The sequence below is a fragment of the Mastigoproctus giganteus genome, chromosome 7 (assembly GCF_048544385.1).
Source record: "Mastigoproctus giganteus isolate SK-2022 chromosome 7, ASM4854438v1, whole genome shotgun sequence".
Classification (NCBI taxonomy): Eukaryota; Metazoa; Arthropoda; class Arachnida; order Uropygi; family Thelyphonidae; genus Mastigoproctus; species Mastigoproctus giganteus.
Window position 1 is genome coordinate 90,894,261 of NC_143581.1, and position 20,144 is coordinate 90,914,404.

Sequence of the window (20,144 nt, forward strand, 5' to 3'; positions counted from 1 at the left end):
GATAAATTACCACCAGCCTCAGTGAATGGAATTAAAAATATGGTTCTTAATTATTATAAAACTAAGAAAGAACTCATTCAGCATTTCAAAAAATTCATTGGATTTGGGTGCACGGTATTCATTGACTCTAGACGAATATATGTCTATACAAAATAAAAGGTATGTGAATATAAATGTGCATTCAAAAGACAATCATTGGTCGTTAGGTCTTATTGAGATTAATGGTTCACTTGATAGCAGAAGAACTGAGAAAATTGTGAATGGACACTTGAAGGAATTTGGTGTGAACTTGGATGAGGATATTGTTGCCTGCACCACCGATGGAGCAGCAATGATGATTAAGTTTGGCAAGAAAATTATGCCTAATCATCAACAATGTATAGCCCATTGTATACATCTGTCAGTTATAGATGTACTTTATGAAAAAGCAATCAGTTATGGTGCCACAGTCTCTGAGTCTCCCAAAGACAATGAAGAAAATGAAAATAATGAAAAAAGTAGTGATGATGAAGAAGTTGAAGAAAGACAGCAAGGCATGCTTTATCAAACCGACTTTACCAATGAGCTCATTTGTTTCTTCAATCCAATGGCCAATATTGCACAAACTATTAACAAAGTCAGAAAAATTTGCAAGCTTTTTTTGCAAGAAAAAAATTTGCAAGAAAATCGCCTACCAAAAATGACATATTACAAAATTTTGTTAAAGCAAAATTTAATGGGAAAGAATATAAACTTATATTAGATTGCAAGACTAGATGGGATAGCACATTCTATATGATTGAGAGATTTTTGAAATTGAAAAATTGCATTCCAAATGCTCCGTGCAGTACTGTCAACTGAAGCTGTGTCTGACGATGACTGTAAAATACTTGAATTGCTATGTGAAACTTTGCGACCAGTTGAAATGATTCTCAAGGCTATAACCTCAGAAGATACAGACTTACTTAAAGCAGAGTTTTCAATAGAATTTCTGCTTGCTAAGCTTGATACAGCAGAAACCCATTTGCTTTAAAGTTTCGCCAAAGCCTTTTGCAGCGTTACAGTGCAAGATGAAATTGCCAAACTGTGGCTTTGCTGAGCTATCTACACAACCCCAAAAAGTTTAGGAAAGAAGATTCAGGTTCAAGAACTTTTGATTTTCCAAGTAAGCAAATTTTGAAAAAGCATGCTGAAGAGATTTATCAGAGATTATTTGCAAAATATTCCGAAGGAGTCTTATCGTTGAATGAAGAAACTGAAAATAAGCGAACTGTTCTTTTAGAAGAAAACAAAGACTTGTCTAGTTCCGATGTTGGAGATACACTCATGTGAGAGTATGATAGTGTAATAAAGAGATTAACTTGAAGAGCCTTCAAAATATCCAAGTCAATTGGAAATCAGCAAAGAATTTAAAATTTTGGAGGCAACTAGCAGTAGAAGTGAAAATCTGGAGAAAGTTTATAGAGCACTGCTGACCATTAAACTAACAAGTGTCCAATCTGAGAGAGTGTTTTCGATCACTGGTCTCATTAACACAAAAATAAGGTAAGTCTATCAGGAAAAATGCTTAATATACTGTGTTTTTTAAAAGATCATTTTCAGAAAAAAGCTGAGCAATAAATAGTAAAGTAATTTCCCCAAGCTGTTTTTTTTTCACATTATTTTTATTTATTTATTATTATTATTATTATTATAGGGCTTATTATTTTTTTGTTTACTATACGAGAAGATAGTTTTTATTCAAAGGATTTGAATACAATTTGTAATTTTGTATAATCTCAAGCTGGTTACTTTTTTGGAGCATTTTAATTTTTTTATTTTTTTTACTATGAGAGGTGATAGATCTTGTTTAAAAGATTTGATTACGATTTGTACAGTCTACCCAAGATAAAATAAATACCTGTGTTAAAAGCTTTTAATTATTTTCCCTAAGTCTGAGAAAATCGGTTTTAAAACAGGTTTTAGGAGTAAACTTCGGTTAAACTCGGTTTTGAAATTTCTCGGTTTTATGCAAGCCCTTGTGATCACAGTGTACTGATGTCGGATTTACTTAAAAGATGTATCTAGCATAAGGAGTAAAGGGAGGGGTTTTTGTTTTCACAAAAGTGACTACAGTGATCTCAGACTGTTTTTAAATTGTATGCTGTGAGACCAACTGATGGTGTTACCAGCAGCAAATCCTAAATCGGAAGCATTCAAGTAAGTAATGGTGGAAGCTAGTAGGCTTTTCATACTGATTAAGAAATATTGTTCAAGGTTTACACCAAATGGATGTCAGATGAACTAATGAGACTCGTGGCAGAGAAGAAAAATGCGTGGGATGCATATAAATTATCAGGCGACACAGTAGCCTATGATAGATATAAGCTTGTCTTTAATCAAGTCACAAAGGAAGTTAGGCAAGCGAAGTCAGATTACGAGAAATCTTTGGTAAAGCATGCTAAGAAAAAAAGCAAGGAATTCTTTAGTTATATAAACTATAGAAGGAAGGGGATGGTTCAACTGTTGATGATCCTGCTCAGATAGCTAACAATCTGAATCAGTATTTTGAATCTACATTCACACATGAGGAGTTATTAAGGGAGGAAAATGCCAGAAGTTTATCAAACTGTAACACAGCACTTAATGATTTTGTAATAACTAAAAGCAAACTAGAGGAGAAATTGTTGAAGTTATAGATAAGAAAGGCAGCAGGGGTGGATGGGAGCTATCCAGTTATATTAAAGGAGGCCTAAAGCAACTAAGCAAACCCTTAGCCATAATTATGAGATCATCCTTGGACTCAGAGAAAGTCCCTATGGACTGGAGATGTGGAAATGTATCTCCAATGCACAAAGTAGGATCCAAAGGTGACACAAGTAATTACAGACCAGTTAGTCAAATCAGGGCCTCGGTAGACGAGTGGTAATGAGCGGGAATGCAGTAGCACACGCTCCTTGAGTAGACCGGGGTTTAAGCTCCTGACTGCTAAATACGGTCGATCTGCCAACTCACACTGGACCAGTGTGGCAGATTATGGTCCATTTCCTTCAGCATGAATTGTTGAGGAGGCTTCAATCCTGCAATGGGTTGATAATAACTGCATTTTTTTTTTAGTCAAATCAGTATTCCACCAAAGACCAGTTAGTTTAACTTCTGTTCTGTGGAAAATAATGGAGTCTGTGGTTAAAGATGCATTGCAGGATCATCTTGACAAGACTGCATTAATAATTCTGACAAAGCAGTTAAGGGAAAGTCTTTTCTGACAAATTTGATTGGATACTATGATGTGGTTACAAAGGAACTGGATGCAAAAAATAATTTTGATATCATATATTTGGATTTCAGGAAAGCTTTTGACAGTGTTCCACATGGAAGACTCCTGTACAAATTCGAGCAGTATGGTATTAAGGGTAAGTTGCTACAATGGATAAAAGTTCGTTGAGTGGGAAAAGACAGAGTGGTAATCAGTGGATGCTGCCCTTCGTGGACTAATGTTATTAGAAAAGTCTCCCAGGGTTTGGTGTTCGGCCCCCTCTGTTGTTTTGTATATTTATCAATGATTTTGATGAAGCTATATCAGGCTTAATGTCAAAGTTTGCAGTTGATATAAAGGTTGGCAGGGTTGTTAATGACAGTAATGGCAGTGTGCTACTGCAACAAGATCTAGAATAGTTAGGCAGATGGGCTGAGAAATGGCAACTGAAGTTTAACTTTGACAAATGCAAAGTACTGCATATGGGTAGAAGTAACCCCAGGGTAAGGTAGCAATTGTATGGTACTACACATAGGGTGGTAGTAAATGTAAAAGACTTAGGAGTAATTGTGCAGTCAGACATGAAATTTTCTGAGTAGTGCAGACGGGCTGCCAGAGCAGGTCATGGGGTATTGTCAGTGATATACAGGAATATTGCTAGTAGGGAAAAGTAGTTGATTATCTGTTTGTATAAGGCAATGGTCAGGCCGCTCTTTGAGCACTGTATATAGGTCTGGAGGCCTCATTTTAGGAAGGATGTAGAGTTGCTTGAGCGAGTACGGAGAAGGGCAACATGATTGGTGAGGGAAACGAAGGGATAGTCTTACTAAGAAAGGCTTAAGTCCTACAAATTGCGTCTGGAGACTAGGCAACTACGAGGTGGGATGATCGAGGTGTATAAGACCTTGAATGGGTTGAACATGCTCAGTTTTTATGGGATTCTTCCTCTTGCTCAGATTATGAACCTGAGCGGGCATAAATTCAAATCTAGGAAGACAGTTATAGAATAGCAGTGTGGAAGTTTGCCTTTAGCCAGTGGGTAGTTGATTGCTGGAACAAACTTTCGTGTGTCGTTGTTGAGGTTGATTATGTGATTAAATTCAAGGAGGAACTGGACAAATGTTTAGAGGCAATTGATATGTGAAATGTTTTTTTTTTTTGCTGATACTACATAAGTTTGTTTGCTTTCTTGCATCACATGGCTCTACTACTGTTCTTGGTATCCAGGTCTCTTGGCAGTATAGAAAATAATACATAAAGGTAGAATTCTAGCAAATAAGTTTTTTATAAATTCAGATGTGTCTTGGTTGGGAAAAAATGTGGAGCTGGTGATTACGGCATGTCTAAAATTTATACAACAAAAGTATAAATACAGTGGTATCAAAGAATTAAAAAAGGACTTCACAAAACACTAATTTTATGTACTGATGTGGATAATTGGCGTCTTGAAAAGAGGCTATTAACACTGGCCATAGAAAAACAAAAAAACATTTTTGAAGCATCTGTATATTACAGAACTTTCTGAAAAGGCAAAAACCTCAGTCACACCATGAAATTTCATCTCATTAGTAAAATAATGGCTCTAAGAAATTAATATTTCTCATTTCAATTTCAGAAGTAAATAGTGTATACTAAAAATACCTTTCAAGTTGATTTGTATACAAAGCACAAATCTACAACATTCATATTCCAATTAAACATAACACCCGTTCGATGTTATACATTTTTTACTTTGTGTGTGTAGTAGTAGTAGTAGTGTACATGTGTGTGTAATGCATATGAAGTGTGCGGGTGTCAATACTTTTCTTTCACCATAGAGACAGATGATCAAGTTGGTGTGCTGCATCGACCTGAAGATAAGTGATATTATATTCTGCAATTCAGGTTGCTTTCAGTGCAGTGTAGTTTGCAATTTATGTTATTGACTTGGATAATAAGCACCATTAATGGTGACATGGGATGAACACTTGCTAGCACCTGATATGAGAAGAATATCACATGCATCACTCTGAGCCTTAGTTGGCTTGTGTGATCTTCTTTCCTGGTGAGGTAGGAAGCTGCCATTCAGCACTCTGTTTCCATTCTGTGTTGTCAAATGTAGTCATCCATGACTAAAATGTGATTTAGGAATGTTGCATTCTCCACTGTGTTAGATAGCACTGCATTTGTGATAAGCTGATGATTATTTATTATTATTATTAGCCATGTGGTATAAGGAAGCCTGAGGCTTATGCTGCACCAGCCAAAAAAAAAAATTTCTGAATTACCCTGAGAGAGAGAGAGAGAGAGAGAGAGAGAGAGAGAGAGAGAGAGAGAGAGAGAGAGAGAGAGAAGAATGATGTTATCCAGCTCAGGACCCTGGGTGTGCCAAGCCCATATTCACCAGATGTGAGCCCCCGAGGCTTGTTCAACCTGTATAGATCTCTCTCTTCCGGATGTATGGTAAAGATGTGAAACACTTTCTGGTGCTGTTCTCACTACTATTTTTTTTTTTTTTTTTTTTAGCCTTTGACAGTTTTTTTTTTTTTTTTTTTTTTTTTTTTTTTTTTTTTTATGAAAACTCCAAACACGAAAGGTATCAAAACCTATAGTACTTAGTACTGTGCATGGGCTGAAAGAGAAGTATGGGGGGGTTGCTGGAAACTTTGCTCTAGAGACTAAACATGGGTTTCACCACTTCAAGCCTCCAATAAGCAAAGTGGTGGTATTGCACTGGTTGATGAGTCATTTACCACCTTGAGGGTGTCACTGTGTAGGAATTAATAGCATGTTTCTCATAATTTAACAGGTTCATATTTAATTCAAGGGGTTGATACTTGCATGGAATTTTCATAGCAATATTTGAAACATAATTGCTCCCTGATCATTTGTATTCATGAAAATGGCTTGTATTTTTTCACTATCCATAACTACACATGCTTTCTTGTACTTTTTTGTATACAATAGCTAGCTGACATTAGTGCCTTATATAACAAGAATTCACACGTACAAATCTTACATCTTGTGCACACATTACACACTGCTTTTGCTGCCATATAGGAAATGATGGGATACAGGTCCCTAAACCTTAGGAACTAAGTGATTTTGTAATAACTGAGAGCAAAGTGGAGGAGAAAGTGTGTGAACTTTTTTTCACCATTAGAAGCGAAGACAAAATCAACAGATGATTTCCTGTGTTTTTTATATACAATGGACACTTGACATAATTTTACCCACTTATCAGGAGTTCACTTTCTGGTGCTATTCCCACCAGACTATTAAAAACCATTACAAATTGCTGCTAATAGCCATATATGAAGCTTTTCTTGGCTTTGACTGCCCAGAGAATAAATGGGAAATTTTGAAATATTTGTAACATTACAATATTATTTGCCCACTGGTACAAAAGCGAGCTTTTGAATTTTGTCTCTATTGCCTTTGCATAAATACGAGGGTTGTCATACCATGTCTTTTTTTCTACAGATAAATCAGATATCCAGCATGTTTCTGGTGATTTTTAGATGATCATTTTTAGTACCTATATTCTTTATATTTTTAGTTATCTCCGCAGAAATTGCAAAATAATTTAATAATAGTGTTAGGACTGTTGATGGATGTGTTCAAATAAGTAAATTCAGCAGTTGTATAACTGAAGAATATTATAATTTATAGTTCATCCTGAAACATCAAAAATTCTGTGGGCTGAGAGAAATGGAAAGGTATCCAAATACTCTTTGTCCTAGTCATCCACGTAAGTTTGGGAAAATATTGCATGTGATTGTATTTTTTGCTGTGCTTGTTTCTGTAGTAACTTAGAGAGATTTTTATTTATTTATTTTTATTTTTTGTTCATGTAAATTTGCTATTTTGTGTGAAATTAAGAATAGGAGGAGTGATAATTTCTTTCACTAGAATATAGGGTAAGATAAATTCAAATTAGACATTAAGAAACAATCAAACATTCCAGAAAGCAATAGTCAGCTTTTGTAGAGGTGCATATTTCTAGCATTTGCCAAAAACACTGAAATTATTCTTTAATGTCCACCTCCGATTTATCTTACAATGGTGTATACATTGAAAGCAATCGTTTCTTCTTCCTACTCTCAAATTTTCAAGTTTTGGTAATTTAACAAAAGTGCCATGAGAGAACATTCAGTAATTGAGATCTACCTTTTCAAACAACCACTCTCATGTAATTATTTTTAAAGGCAAGCTTATCTTTCTATACATTAAAATAATTTTCTCATAGTGATATTTCTTCAGCCAATGGGAGAAGAGAGATGCGGGTTATGTGGTAATAACTTTTAGTGTGGGGGTATACACAGACTAAAAAGATAACAGTGGCTGCAGGCAGAGGCAAAAGTAATTCTTGCACTGCTTCTATTAGAATGAGCAGCAGTCTGGAAAGCAAGGTTATGGAGATTTCCAGGATTGCTGGGAGTCATAGTGGAACAAATAAATACATGGGTTGTGTTAGGGTGCTAAAAGTAGAAACAGGTGCATGTACACCAATGATAGGCGCCTCCGTAGCCAAGTGGGAAGGAGCAGTAGTGCGTAGCACATGCTTCTTGATTAGACCAGGGTTCGAGCCCGTCACCACCAAATACGGAGGATGCGGAAAGGTCAGGGAATGACCGCCGCATATCCCGGAGCAGTATGGTCTTAGTTGCTAATGCTCCTAAAAACCAAAAAAATAACAATAACACCAATGATAGGAGTATAGTTAATAAATTTGATGAGCTTGCAGTGCTAGTCAAGACATCAAGAGAACAGGAAGGGAGGAGGGGTTATGCTGTTAGTTAAGAAACACATAAAATGTAAGGAAATGCATCCAATATTGATGTTGGTGGACAATGCAATGTTGAGTCTGTTTGGTGTGACATAAGCACTGGGAAAGGAAAAATGAGAGTAGGTGTTTCTTATAGGCCTAATGAATCTGATGAGCAATTATGCAGAGAAATAGAGTGGGCTAGTAAATCAAAATGTCTTATAATGGGGGGTTTTCATTTTCCAGATATTGGCTGGAACTTGTCGGTTGGTCACTCGCATACTAGCAGGACTTTTTTGGATTTATTGGATGAGAGTTTTTTCTACAGCAACATGTTCGAGAGGCAATCAGAGGGAGTAATATGCATTAAGAATTTGCAGATAAAGGAATCACTGGGTAACAGTGATCACAATGTACTGGTGGGGGAATTACTTAAAGATGTAACTACCATCAAGAGTAAAGGGAAGGGCTTTTGTAAAGGTGATTACAGGGGTCTCAGACAGTTTTTAAATTCTATACAGTGAGATCAACTGATGATGTTTTAAATGGGAAGCCTTCAGGGACTTAATTTTGGAGGCTACTAGGCTTTTCATTTCAACAAAGAAATACTGTTCAAGGTTTAGGCTCGTGGCAGAGAAGAAAAATGTATGGGATGCATATAAACTGTCAGGTGACACAGAAGCTAGTCTGTAATCAAGTCACAAAGGAGGTTAAGCAAGTGAAGGAATATTACGAGAAATCTTTTGCAAAGGGTGCAAAGAAAAACAGCAAAGGGTTCTTTACTTATGTAAACTCTAGAAGGAAAGGGATGAATCGGATTGGACCACTTAACATAGATGGGGTAACTATTGATGATCATGTTCAGGTAGCTGATAAACTGAATGAGTATTTTGCATCTACATTCACACATGAGTAGTTATTCAATGAGAGGAGTGCCAGAAGTTTATCAAACTCTAACAGGGAACTAAGTTGTTATTTTATTTTTTTAGGAGCAATAGCAATTTTTTTCTCCTAATTTTTTTAGGAGCAACTAAGGCCATATTGCTCCGGGGATATGCGGTGGTCATTCCCTGACCTTTCTGCATCCTCCATATTTGGTGGTCACGGGCTCGAATCTCGGTCTAATCAAGAAGCATGTACTATGCACTGCTGCTCCTGCCTATGGAGGCACCTAGGAACTAAGTGATTTCGCAATAACTGAGATCAAAGTGGAGGAGAAATTGTTGAAGTTAAACATAAAAAAGGCACCTGGGGTGGATGGGATCTATCCAGTTATATTAAAGTAGGCAGCGACGTAAGTAAGCAAACCCTTAGCCATAATTATGAGAGCTTTCTTGGACTCAGGGGAGGTCCTCATGGACTGGAGGTGTGCAAATGTATCACCAATTCACAAAGAGGGTGCAAAAGGTGACACAAGTAACTATAGACCTGTTAGTTTAACTTGCATTCCTGGGAAAATAATGGAATCACTGTATAAAGAAGCATTACAGAATCATCTAGACAAGACTGCAGTAATAGTTAAGACACAGCATAGGTTTGTTGAAGTGAGGTCTTGTCTGACCAATTTGATTGGATACTATGATGTGGTCACAAAGGAACTGAATGTCAAAAATAATTTTGATATCATATACTTGGATTTCAGGAAAGCTTTTGATACTGTTGCACATGAAAGACTGCTGTACAAATTGGAGAGGTATGGTATTAAGGGTAAGTTGCTACAATGGATAAAGGGATGGTTGAGTGGGAGGACAGAGAGTGGTAATCGGTGGACACTGCTCTTTGTGGTCAAATGTTATTAGTGGAGTTCTCCAGTGTTCGGTGTTGGGCCCATTGTTGTTTTGTATATTTATCAATGATATTGATGAAGCTATATATCAGGTTTAATGTCCAAATTTCAGATGAAACAAAGGTTGGCAGAGTTTTTAACGATAGTAAAAACAGTATACTACTCCAACTGGATGTAGATAAGTTGGGCAAATGGGCTGAGAAGTGGCAACTGAAGTTTAACATTGACAAATGCAAAGTACTGCATATGGATAGCAATAACCGAAGAGAAGCTTACTAACTGTGGTACTACACTCAGGGGCACCTCCGTAGCCAGGTGGGAAGGAGCAGCAGTGCGTAGCACACGCTTCTTGATTAGACCGGGGTTCGAGCCTGTCACCACCAAATACAGAGGATGCGGAAAGGTCAGGGAATGACCACTGCACTGGAGCAATATGGCCTTAGTTGCTAATGCTCCTAAAAACCAAATAACAACAAAAACTACACTCGGAAGTGGAAAAGATCTGGGGTTAATTGTGAAATATAAAGTTCGCCGAGCAGGGCAGGTCATGGAGTCTTGTCAATGATATATAGGAATTTTGCTAGCAGGGACAGGGAGGTGGTTATCCCATTATACAAGGCAATGGTCAGGCCACGCCTTGAGTACTGTGTATAGGTCTGGAGGCCTCATTTTAGGAAGGATGTTGAGTTGCTAGAACCAGTACAAAGAAGGGTTCTTAATCTGTGCAAGCGGAAGTATCCCATCAACATGCAGCCTGCTCAAACCATTCAAAATCAGATCACTTCGCAGGTGCCTAGTCTCCAGATCCTGCAACTTGGAGACCTTAAGCCTTTTCTTCATAAGCATATCCCTTTGTACTTCTCACCAATCTTGTTGCCCCTCTCCGTACTCATATTAGCAACTCTACATCCTTTCTAAAATGTGACCTCCAGAGCTGTACACAGTACTCAAGGTGTGGCCTGACCATGCCTTATACAAAGGGATAATCACCTCCTTGTCTCTGCTAGCAAAATTCCTATATATCATTGACAAAACTCCATGACCTGCTGTGGCAGCCCATCTGCACTGCTCAGAGAACTTCATATCTGACTGCACAATAATTACCCCCCAGGTCTTTTTCATTCTCCACCTCCCTGAGTGTAGTACCACACAGTTGGTTCATTTCTCTTAGGTTACTGCCACCCATATACAGTACTTTACATTTGTAAATGTTAAACTTCAGTTGCCACCTGTCAGCCCCATCTGCCTAACTTTTATAGATCCCGTTGCAGTAGCATACTGTCTTTACTGTCATTAACAATCCTGCCAACCTTTGTATCATCTGAAAACTTGGACATTAAGCCTGATATACCTTCATTGATATTATTGATAAATACACAAAACAACAGTGGGCCCAGCATGGAACCCTGGGGGACTCCACTAATAACATTAGTCCACGAAGAGCAGCGTCCGTTTATTACCACTCTCTGTCGGGAAATGACCACAGCATATCTTTGGAGCAATATGGCCTTAGTTGCTAATGCTCCTAAAAACCAAATAATAATAATAACCACTCTCTGTCGTCTCCTACTCAACCATCCTTTTATCCATTGCAGTAACCTTCCCTCAATGCTATACCACACGTATTTGTACAGCAGTCTTCCTTATGCAATAGTATCAAAAGCTTTCCTGAAATCCAGGTATATGATATCAAAGTTATTTTTTGCATCTGATTCCTCTGTGACCATTTCTTAGTATCCAATCAAATTTTGACTTGTACATGAGTCAAAAAGCTGACATTGGCATACCAGAAAAAAAAAATTCTCTTAACTTTCACTCTTAGACAGAGAGACACATGGTTGGGAGTTTCCTCAACCCTCTATTTTAACTAACCACAAATAAGTGGTTTAATCAAGTACCATTACTGATTAATAAATTATATTAATGGAAGGTATATGACAAGATTGTTTAGATCAAAATTAATAATTAAATTAAGTTAAAATAATAAAGATGTATTGAATGAAAGTTACATAGGATGAATATTCAAAATTTAATGATATTAAATGCTTGACTTCATATTTGTTTTGCAAATTTGAATGATTTATCAAATCCCAAAAGTTTTTAAATTTTTGAAACTATATCCTATCTGTTGGAAGAAAATTGGTTTAAAGTTTATCAGTTTTTGGGACTTAATGTGGAGATCGATAGAAAGAAATGCAAAATGAAATCAAAGTGAACATGATAATGTGCTGAACTTATATATACCATTTATTATAGAGGTATTATATATACTCTATAATAAAATATATAGCTGACCAGGCTAGCCAGGTGGGTAAAGTGCCTGCCTGGCAACCCGAAGGTCCCGGGTTCGAATCCCACCTCGGGCTTGGATCAGAGTAAAATGCAAAAACTTTGGGAAGTGCATTATGGACACAGAAGCTGGTGTGCCAACAACTAACAAAAAAAAATAATAATAAAATATATATTAAGAAATATATTTTCCAGTAGTGATGTGGCAAAATAATGTGCATGTGGGGAAAACAAAAACAGCAGCCATTGTTAGTGAAACTAAACAGTGATGAAAACAAGCAGTAGTGATGGAATCTGTGAAAATGTGCCTTTTTTAAATTGCTGTAAATGGCATAATCGAAGTGCTTTATCCCATTGTTAGTGACCTTTTCTAAAAAAAAAAAATGTGGATTTTATTCTGCCTTCTATGTGGCATTTAGTGTTGATTGTTAATAGTGGCATTTAAAGCCACTGTTATTGGTAGAGCCTAAAAATTGCAGGGTATTAAAAAGAGAAAATTGAATATCTGTTACTAATAATATCTTTGTCATTTAATTAATTTGTGTTCTAAAAAGATGGGCTGCATGCCTTCCTCTGCAAGTAGATGAATATGAATATTTGGTGGACATTTACTCCTATCTAGAAAGAAGAGCAAAAATAAAAAGACAGATTGAAACAGTTTACACTAATGCAGCCATGAAGGCAGCCTTCAAGTTTTATGCATCCTCCTTCTTTCTGTCACAAAATACAGTTTCACATTGACTTTTGACAAATCATTTTTAATAATATTTAATTTTTCTGTATTGCTTTCTCATGTTTTATGTATTTTCCTCAGAATTTAGCAATATTATTATAACCATATAATAGGAAAGTTATTAGTGTTATGTGATAATTGGTGGATTTTTTATTTAATTATTAAATGAGAAAAAAATATTAAATATGAATGTAGATAATTCTACATTCATATTTAATGCATAATTTGTGATAAGGAACTAGTCTTGTACTAGTGGCATGTAATGCAAGAAAGCAAGTATGAACTTATGCAGCATCAGCCAAAAAAAAAAAAAAAAAAAAAAAAAAAAAAATTACAAAACAAATCCATATAAATGTTTCTCCAGTTCCTCCTTAAATTTATTTAACCTATCAACTTCCTCAACGACAGATGGAAGTTTGTTCCAGCAATTAACCACCCGCTGGCTAAAGGCAAATTTCCGCACATCTATTCTACATCTGTCTTCCTTCAATTTGAATTTATGCCCCCTTAGGTTCGTAATATGAATAAGTGGAAGAATCCCATTAGAATTCAGCATGCTCAACCCATTCAAGGCCTTATACACTTCAATCAGATCACCTTGCAGGTGCCTAGTCTCCAGCTGCTGCAATTTGCAGAACTTAAGCCTTTCTTGGTAAGAGGATCCCTTCATTCCCCTCTCCAATCTTGTTGCCCTTCTCTGTACACGCTCAAGCAAATCTAGCTTCCTTTCTAAAATGAGTCCTCCAGACCTGTATGCAGTACTCAAGGTGTGGTCTGACCATTGCCTTATACAGAGGGACAATCACTTCCTTTTCCCTGCTGGCAAAATTCCTATATATCATTGACGAAACCCCATGACTTGCCCTGGCAGCCTATCTGCATTGCTCAGAAAACTTCATATCTGACTGCACAATTACACCCAGGTCTTTTTCATTTTCTACCACCTTAAGTGTAGTACCACATGGTACATTTCTCTGGGCTTACTCTTACCGATATGCTGTACTTTGCATTTGTCAAGGTTAAACTTCAGTTGCCACTCATCTGCCCAAATTTTCTAGATCCTGTTGCAGTAGCACACTGCCATTACTGTCAATTAACATCCCTGCGAACCTTTGTATCATCTGCAAACTTCGACACTAAGCCTGATATACCTTCATCTATATCATTGATAAATATACAAAACAACACTGGACCCAACACCGAACCCTGTGGGACTCCATTAATAACATTAGTCCATGAAAAGCAGCACCCATTGATTACCACCCTCTGTCTTCTCCCACTCAACCATCCTTTTATCCATTGTAGCAACTTACCCTTAATACCATTCTGCTCCAATTTGTACAGTAGTCTTCCATGTGCAACATTGTCAAAAGTCTTCCTGAAATCCAAGTATATGATATCAAAGTTATTCCCTGCATCCAGTTCTTTTGTAACCACATCATAATAACCAATCAAATTTGTCAGACAAGACTTTCCCTTAACAAATCCATGCTGTTTCCGAATTATTGCTGCAGTCTAGTCTAGATGATCCTGCAATGCATCTTTAATCAGTGACTCCATTATTTTACCCAGAACAGAAGTTAAACTAGCTGGTCTGTAATTACTCATGTCACCCTTCAATCCTCCTTTGTGAATTTTGGATACATTTGCACATCTCCAGTCTGTGGGGACCTCCCCTGAGTCCAGGGATTTTCCAGGGATTTTCCATAATTATGGCGAAGGGTTTGCTTACTTCCTTTGCTACCTCCTTTAATATAACTGGATAGATCCCATACGCCCTGGGTGCCTTTCTTATGTTTAACTTCAACAATTTTTCCTCCAATTTGTTCTCAGTTATTACAAAATCATTAAGTACCCTGCTACAATTTGATAACCTTTTGGCATTTTCAAACCTTAATAACTCCTCATGTGTGCATGTAGATGCAAAATACTCATTCAGTTTGTTTGCTATCTGAGCAGGATCATCAACAGTTGAACCATCGATATTAAGTGGACCAATCAGATTCATCCCCTTCCTTTTAGAGTTTATATAAGTAAAGAAATCCTTGCTGTTTTTCTTAGCATCCTTTGCCAAAGATTTCTCGTAATTTGCCTTCGCCTGCCTAACCTCCTCTGTGACTTGATTACAGACTAGCTTATTGTAGCCTGCAACACAATTACCATGGCTGCCCATGCGACCCACAACCTTCAGCATTTGATATGTTTTGGCCCTTGGCCAAAAAAAAGGTTTCATGCTGCTGAACTAATGCATGCTACTGAAGTAAAAAAGATTTAAGCATATATGAGCACATTGGCTGTCTTTGCAAAATGTTTAACTAGACTGGTATAACATTGGCAATATTTGACCCATCTATTTAAAGGAGAGGTTAGAAGTGGTGAGAAAAGTGATGTTAGCCTTATTCAAAGTTAGTATTTGGAAAAAAGCAATAAAAAGTTGGTTGAGAGAGAGAGAGAGACACTGGCTGATGTCAAAATTCAATTTATAGTCCAAAAGAAGTTTCTTAAAGAAGACAAGTTAATGAACTCATCAAGGAAAAGAATTGCTGAATCACAGATTTCTGGTGTAAGGAATCCAAAATCATTGAAGCAGATAATGGTAGGTGGGTTACCCTCACATGTTCTAAAAGGCTATTTATTTTCCTTTTTTTTTTCCCACTTAAGTATTTTTTGTTCTTTTCAGATGTCATGCCAACATTTAAAATTTTGAACATAGTTTATCAATCACGTGCTTCACATCTATTTACTGACATGATTACTCCTTGATGTATTGAAGAACATGATATGTAATTTGTTAAAGCAGCAGTTGGTTAAATCTTCCACTTCTCTTGACAAAATTTACCACCAAAGTAGTTGAAATCAGAAGAATGATTTTAACTTAATTATTAAGACAAGTATAAATATAATAATAATAAAATTCTGTATTCATAGAAATGTAGAACACAATTCCTGCTACAGGCAACCAGAGGAATCTCATAATTAATGGACACATTATATTCAGTACTTAAAAAAACTACTTGGGTACACAGCAAATACATAAAATACATAAAAAGTGCTAATACTGTATATTATACAGAGCTTATAGTTATTATAATAGATTATACAGAGCTTATGTTGCATTATATCGTTATTATAATAGATTATACAGAGCTTATGTTGCATAATATCGTTATTATAATAGATTATACAGAGCTTATATTGCATTATATAGATTTTACAGTTATATACAAGCTGCAACACCTTGAGCCAGTCTGGAAACTTTCACTGGGAGTTATGACTAGTTCCGCTGACAATTTCAGGAATGCTGACTGCACTTGACTATGGATTTGTGCTTTTCTTCTCTGTAGTCAGAATCTCTGGACCACACATCCAAATCAATGTTTGCGGAGTTTAAAGCTCCGATGATCTTGTCCGGAAAGTGCCGCTTAAAGGTTGTGAGCTTCTGCAGGATAGAACAGAGCACTGGACAGTTTCTGAGGGCTCTACCAGGGATTTTCCAGCCTAGATCTACCAGATATTAACGAAGTTGAGAGCAGCGGAGCACAGATTAAGTTCCATTGTGAGCTTCCTCACATATGCCAGGTGCTGGGCTGGGGTGTATTTGAAATTTATGCAGAGCTGTGATTTTGATGTTGTATAGGGTAGGTGAGCCCAATTGTTGGCCCACTTTAGGATCCAGAATTGCAGACCACAGAGCATCTTCAGACTGGACATAGAAGCATCCAACAAAACTTCAATACCATAACTGATGATAGAACTAAAATAGTAGAGGAAAATTTTCTGACTGTTTCCTTGTGCACTCTACAGAGATCAAGTTTCATACCCCAGAAAGCCCGTAATGTTCTTGAATGCTGTTGCTGGATTTGTTTCTTATACGTTAGGTTTTCGTGCATTACCACTCCTAAGAATTTTACGGAATGAGTGGCGAAGAGAACAAGCCCCGCAATGGAGGGCTGCAGACAGGCTGCCGGATTGAGTTCTGCTTGTGCTCTAGGTGAGATGATGATATATATGGATTTTTCAGGGTTTATTTTAAGCCCAAAATAAGCAGTGCATTCACAGAAAGAGGAAATATATTTGTTCAGGATGACAGACTGATAATTTTTCTGTCTGGTCTGGTGAGGTGTTATCCAGGCTTGAGAGGTAACATACAACATCGCATAAGCTATAAACACAGGTATCTCATTCATTAGCGGAATAAATATCGCTGAAAAAAGCAGTGCCAACAACGATCCACCTTTGGTATACAGACTTCCACCTGTTTTGTGATGCAGTTATTCCCTTGCTGGAAGGTAAGGCACCTCTTGGTCAGCAAATTTCTGAGCAGCTTCGAAACATTACCCGTGAAACCATAGTAGTTCTCCAGGAGGCACATAAGGGACTTAACTTGCACTGAGTCAAAGGCCGCTTTCAGGTCCAGAAAAACAGCATAGCTTTGCTCCCAGGCTTGAAGGGTTTTCAAATTCAGAGCCTGTATGCATGTTATCGGTGATCTTTGTGAGAGTGTGTAATGTGTATGCTGAGGTCTCTGGGAAAGGATCTGATTGGCAACCACTTTAAACATGCACTTCTTCAGGTATTTTAGAAAAGGGGAGGAGATTGAAATAGGCCAATAGTCAGCAGTTGAGATTTGATTTTGAACCTTTGGAGCTGGGATGACTCTATAATTTAGCCAAGCATTTGGGATGATTCTCTATTGTAAAATTCTATTAAACAACTTCGTGAGCTCATCGTTGATGAAGTAAGAGACAACTTTAAGGCAAAAGGTGAGAATAGAATCACTTCCCGTTTTCTTATTGGACAGGGCATTGATGGCCTTGATTAGCTCCTCTTCACCAATCGTCATGTTAGTGAGATTAGTTATAGTGAGCACTGTTCCAGGGGAAGTCTGCAGCTGCACTGTCTGTTTTGACGAACCAGGTTACATGATCACACCATTCGGCCAAGTCTAATGATTCTGCTGACTGGATGTGATTGTCCAACCAGAATCGCTGGCCACGCATTATCCTCTTCTCCACGAACGAGTTGATTGGATTTCTGGAAACTGCATTTGGCTATTGAGTATGCTGAGTATATGAGCTTTCTGTGGGTGACCTCCTGAATTGGTTATGTAGTCGTTATTTTTCTTTAAACTGGTGCATAAGGATGCTGGACCACCACGGCTTCGATTGTGGGCAGATGGCACATACTCTTGACATGGCCACTCTAGCAATGAAAGACAACCATTTCTAAAGCCAAAACACAGCTTCCTCTATATTGATTTCACTGAGAGTTTGCCAGGAGTAGAGCCTAAAGAGATCCAGTGTTGTTTTAATTTTTAGGTATTTTGGATCATATACAGCCTTCCTGATCTTTTCAGTCGAGTTTGATTGGTTTGGTTGGTTATAGCATTCTTTCAACAGGATGAGAGAAACTTCAATTGGCCTGTGGTAGGTGGGAGATGCTGAATTAGAACTGATTACTGCTTCAACACTCCCATGGCTGGAAAAGATTCTCTGTAACTTGGCTTCTCTGCAAGAGGGGGTGGACACACAATGCAATGGATGTTGAGACTCGAGAGATCCGAAATTACCGATCAAGGAGCTTCGATGCAGCTGGCAGGGGCAAGTTGAATTCTCCAAGAATTATTATTTTCTGGTTGCACTTGATAGAGGTCAGGAGCCAAGCATAAAAATTCGTAACACATTGATCTGAATGGGTGGGGATAAGTAAACTGCACATACTAGAAGCTGTAGTCCATCGACTAATGTTATGAAAAATCCATGAGTTAGGATTAAATTTGAAAGCATCTGGAATTTTGCCTGGGTATGAAATGAGGGTGTACATGATGAGAGCCTTGTCATTCAAGTTGGCCTGGAGAGATTGTGCAAGGCTTGTGGGATAGAATTTTAATCAGCATGATTTGTATTTGTTCACAGGATAGACTGCTTGGGAATGACAAGTGAATAACCTTTTACAACGTTGGCAAAAGTCAGGATGGATATCCAAGGAGGTCTATTGGTCGTTACATGCTGCTGGATGTTGTTTACCCAGATTTTATGGGCTTCCAAAGATACAAAGTAGGTATACTTTATGTATCTTTATGTATCAATACACTCAGACCTATTGTATCATTTATAAACAGTCCTATGTATGCTTTATCTAAGTACTTAGATAAGCTAATTGCACCCATAGTAGAACTTTCTGGCTTTGTCATTAAGAACAGTAAGGAATTTGTGGACTTTATAAAAGGACAGACTATACGGGAAGATGAGATAATGATTTCTTTCGATACGTCACTGTTTACTTGCATTCCCATTAAGTTTGGTTTGCAGTGTGTTAGAATGGCCTTAGAAAAGGATGTATTGTTAAATACCAGGTCACCTCTAAGTATTGATGACATTTGTGAAGGAGTGGAGTTTTGCTTATCTAGTACCATTATGGTATTCCAAGATGTCATGTACAGGCAGGTCCATGGCACAGCCATGGGTTCCCCCATTAGTGCCATAGTGGCCAATTTAGCTATGGAAGAGTTAGAAGTCAGGATTTTTGAGGATTCGGAATTTCCCATGCGCAGATGGAGGAGATATGTTGATGACACATTCTCCATTATACAAAGGGGGAGGGAGGATCAGGTACTTAATGTACTTAATAGTTTCTCCCCTTTTATCAAATTTACTTCGGAGGTGGAAGCAGAGGGAATCTTGCCATTCCTTGACGTGTTGGTAATTAGGGAAGGTGGTAGGCATAACTCCAAGGTATTTAGAAAGCCGATGTGCCGGGGTCAATATATCCATTATACCTTGGCACAAGCCAGCCAGCCAGCCAGGGCGCCTCCGTAGCCAGGTGGGAAGGAGCAGCAGTGCGTAGCACACGCTTCTTGATTAGACCGGGGTTTGAGTCCGTCACCACCAAATACGGAGGATGTGGAAAGGTCAGGGAATGACCACCGCATATCCCGGAGCAATATGGCCTTAGTTGCTAATGCTCCTAAAAACCAAATAAAAACAAACAAACAAGCCAGTCAACACAAAAACAGTGTGGTCAAGGCTTTAATAGATAGGGTGGGGTCCCACTGCAGCACCTCAGAGGATAAAGATAATGAAATTGTTCGGGGTCATAGCAGACTTCAAGATGTGTGGCTACTCCCAGAGGGTGTTAGACAGAGCCATTAGAGGAGTAGAGTCCACCCGTAATGAGCAGTTCGCCCCTGTGAGCACCGCATACATTCCCTACTATCCGGGCCTTTCAGACCACATTGCACGTATAGTTTGGGGGTGTCAGATACGCTGTGTGCAGCTCCCAGGTCGGAGGTTGCACACAGTGATATCTCGGGTTAAAAACCCTATATCCAAAGAAGCCAGCAGTGGGGTGGTATACGAAATTAAATGCCCGGATT

At 37.9% G+C, this 20,144-nt stretch overlaps 1 protein-coding gene across 1 annotated transcript in view; it reads left to right on the plus strand.

The window, feature by feature from the left end:
- Nucleotides 1–20,144, plus strand: part of LOC150083067 (hexosaminidase D-like) — a 208,111-nt gene that overhangs the window by 82,406 nt on the left and 105,561 nt on the right. The window contains exon 6 of the mRNA XM_090378382.1: nucleotides 6,866–6,944. Coding sequence (XP_090234508.1) covers nucleotides 6,866–6,944 — 79 coding nt within the window. The remainder of the gene's footprint in view (nucleotides 1–6,865; nucleotides 6,945–20,144) is intronic.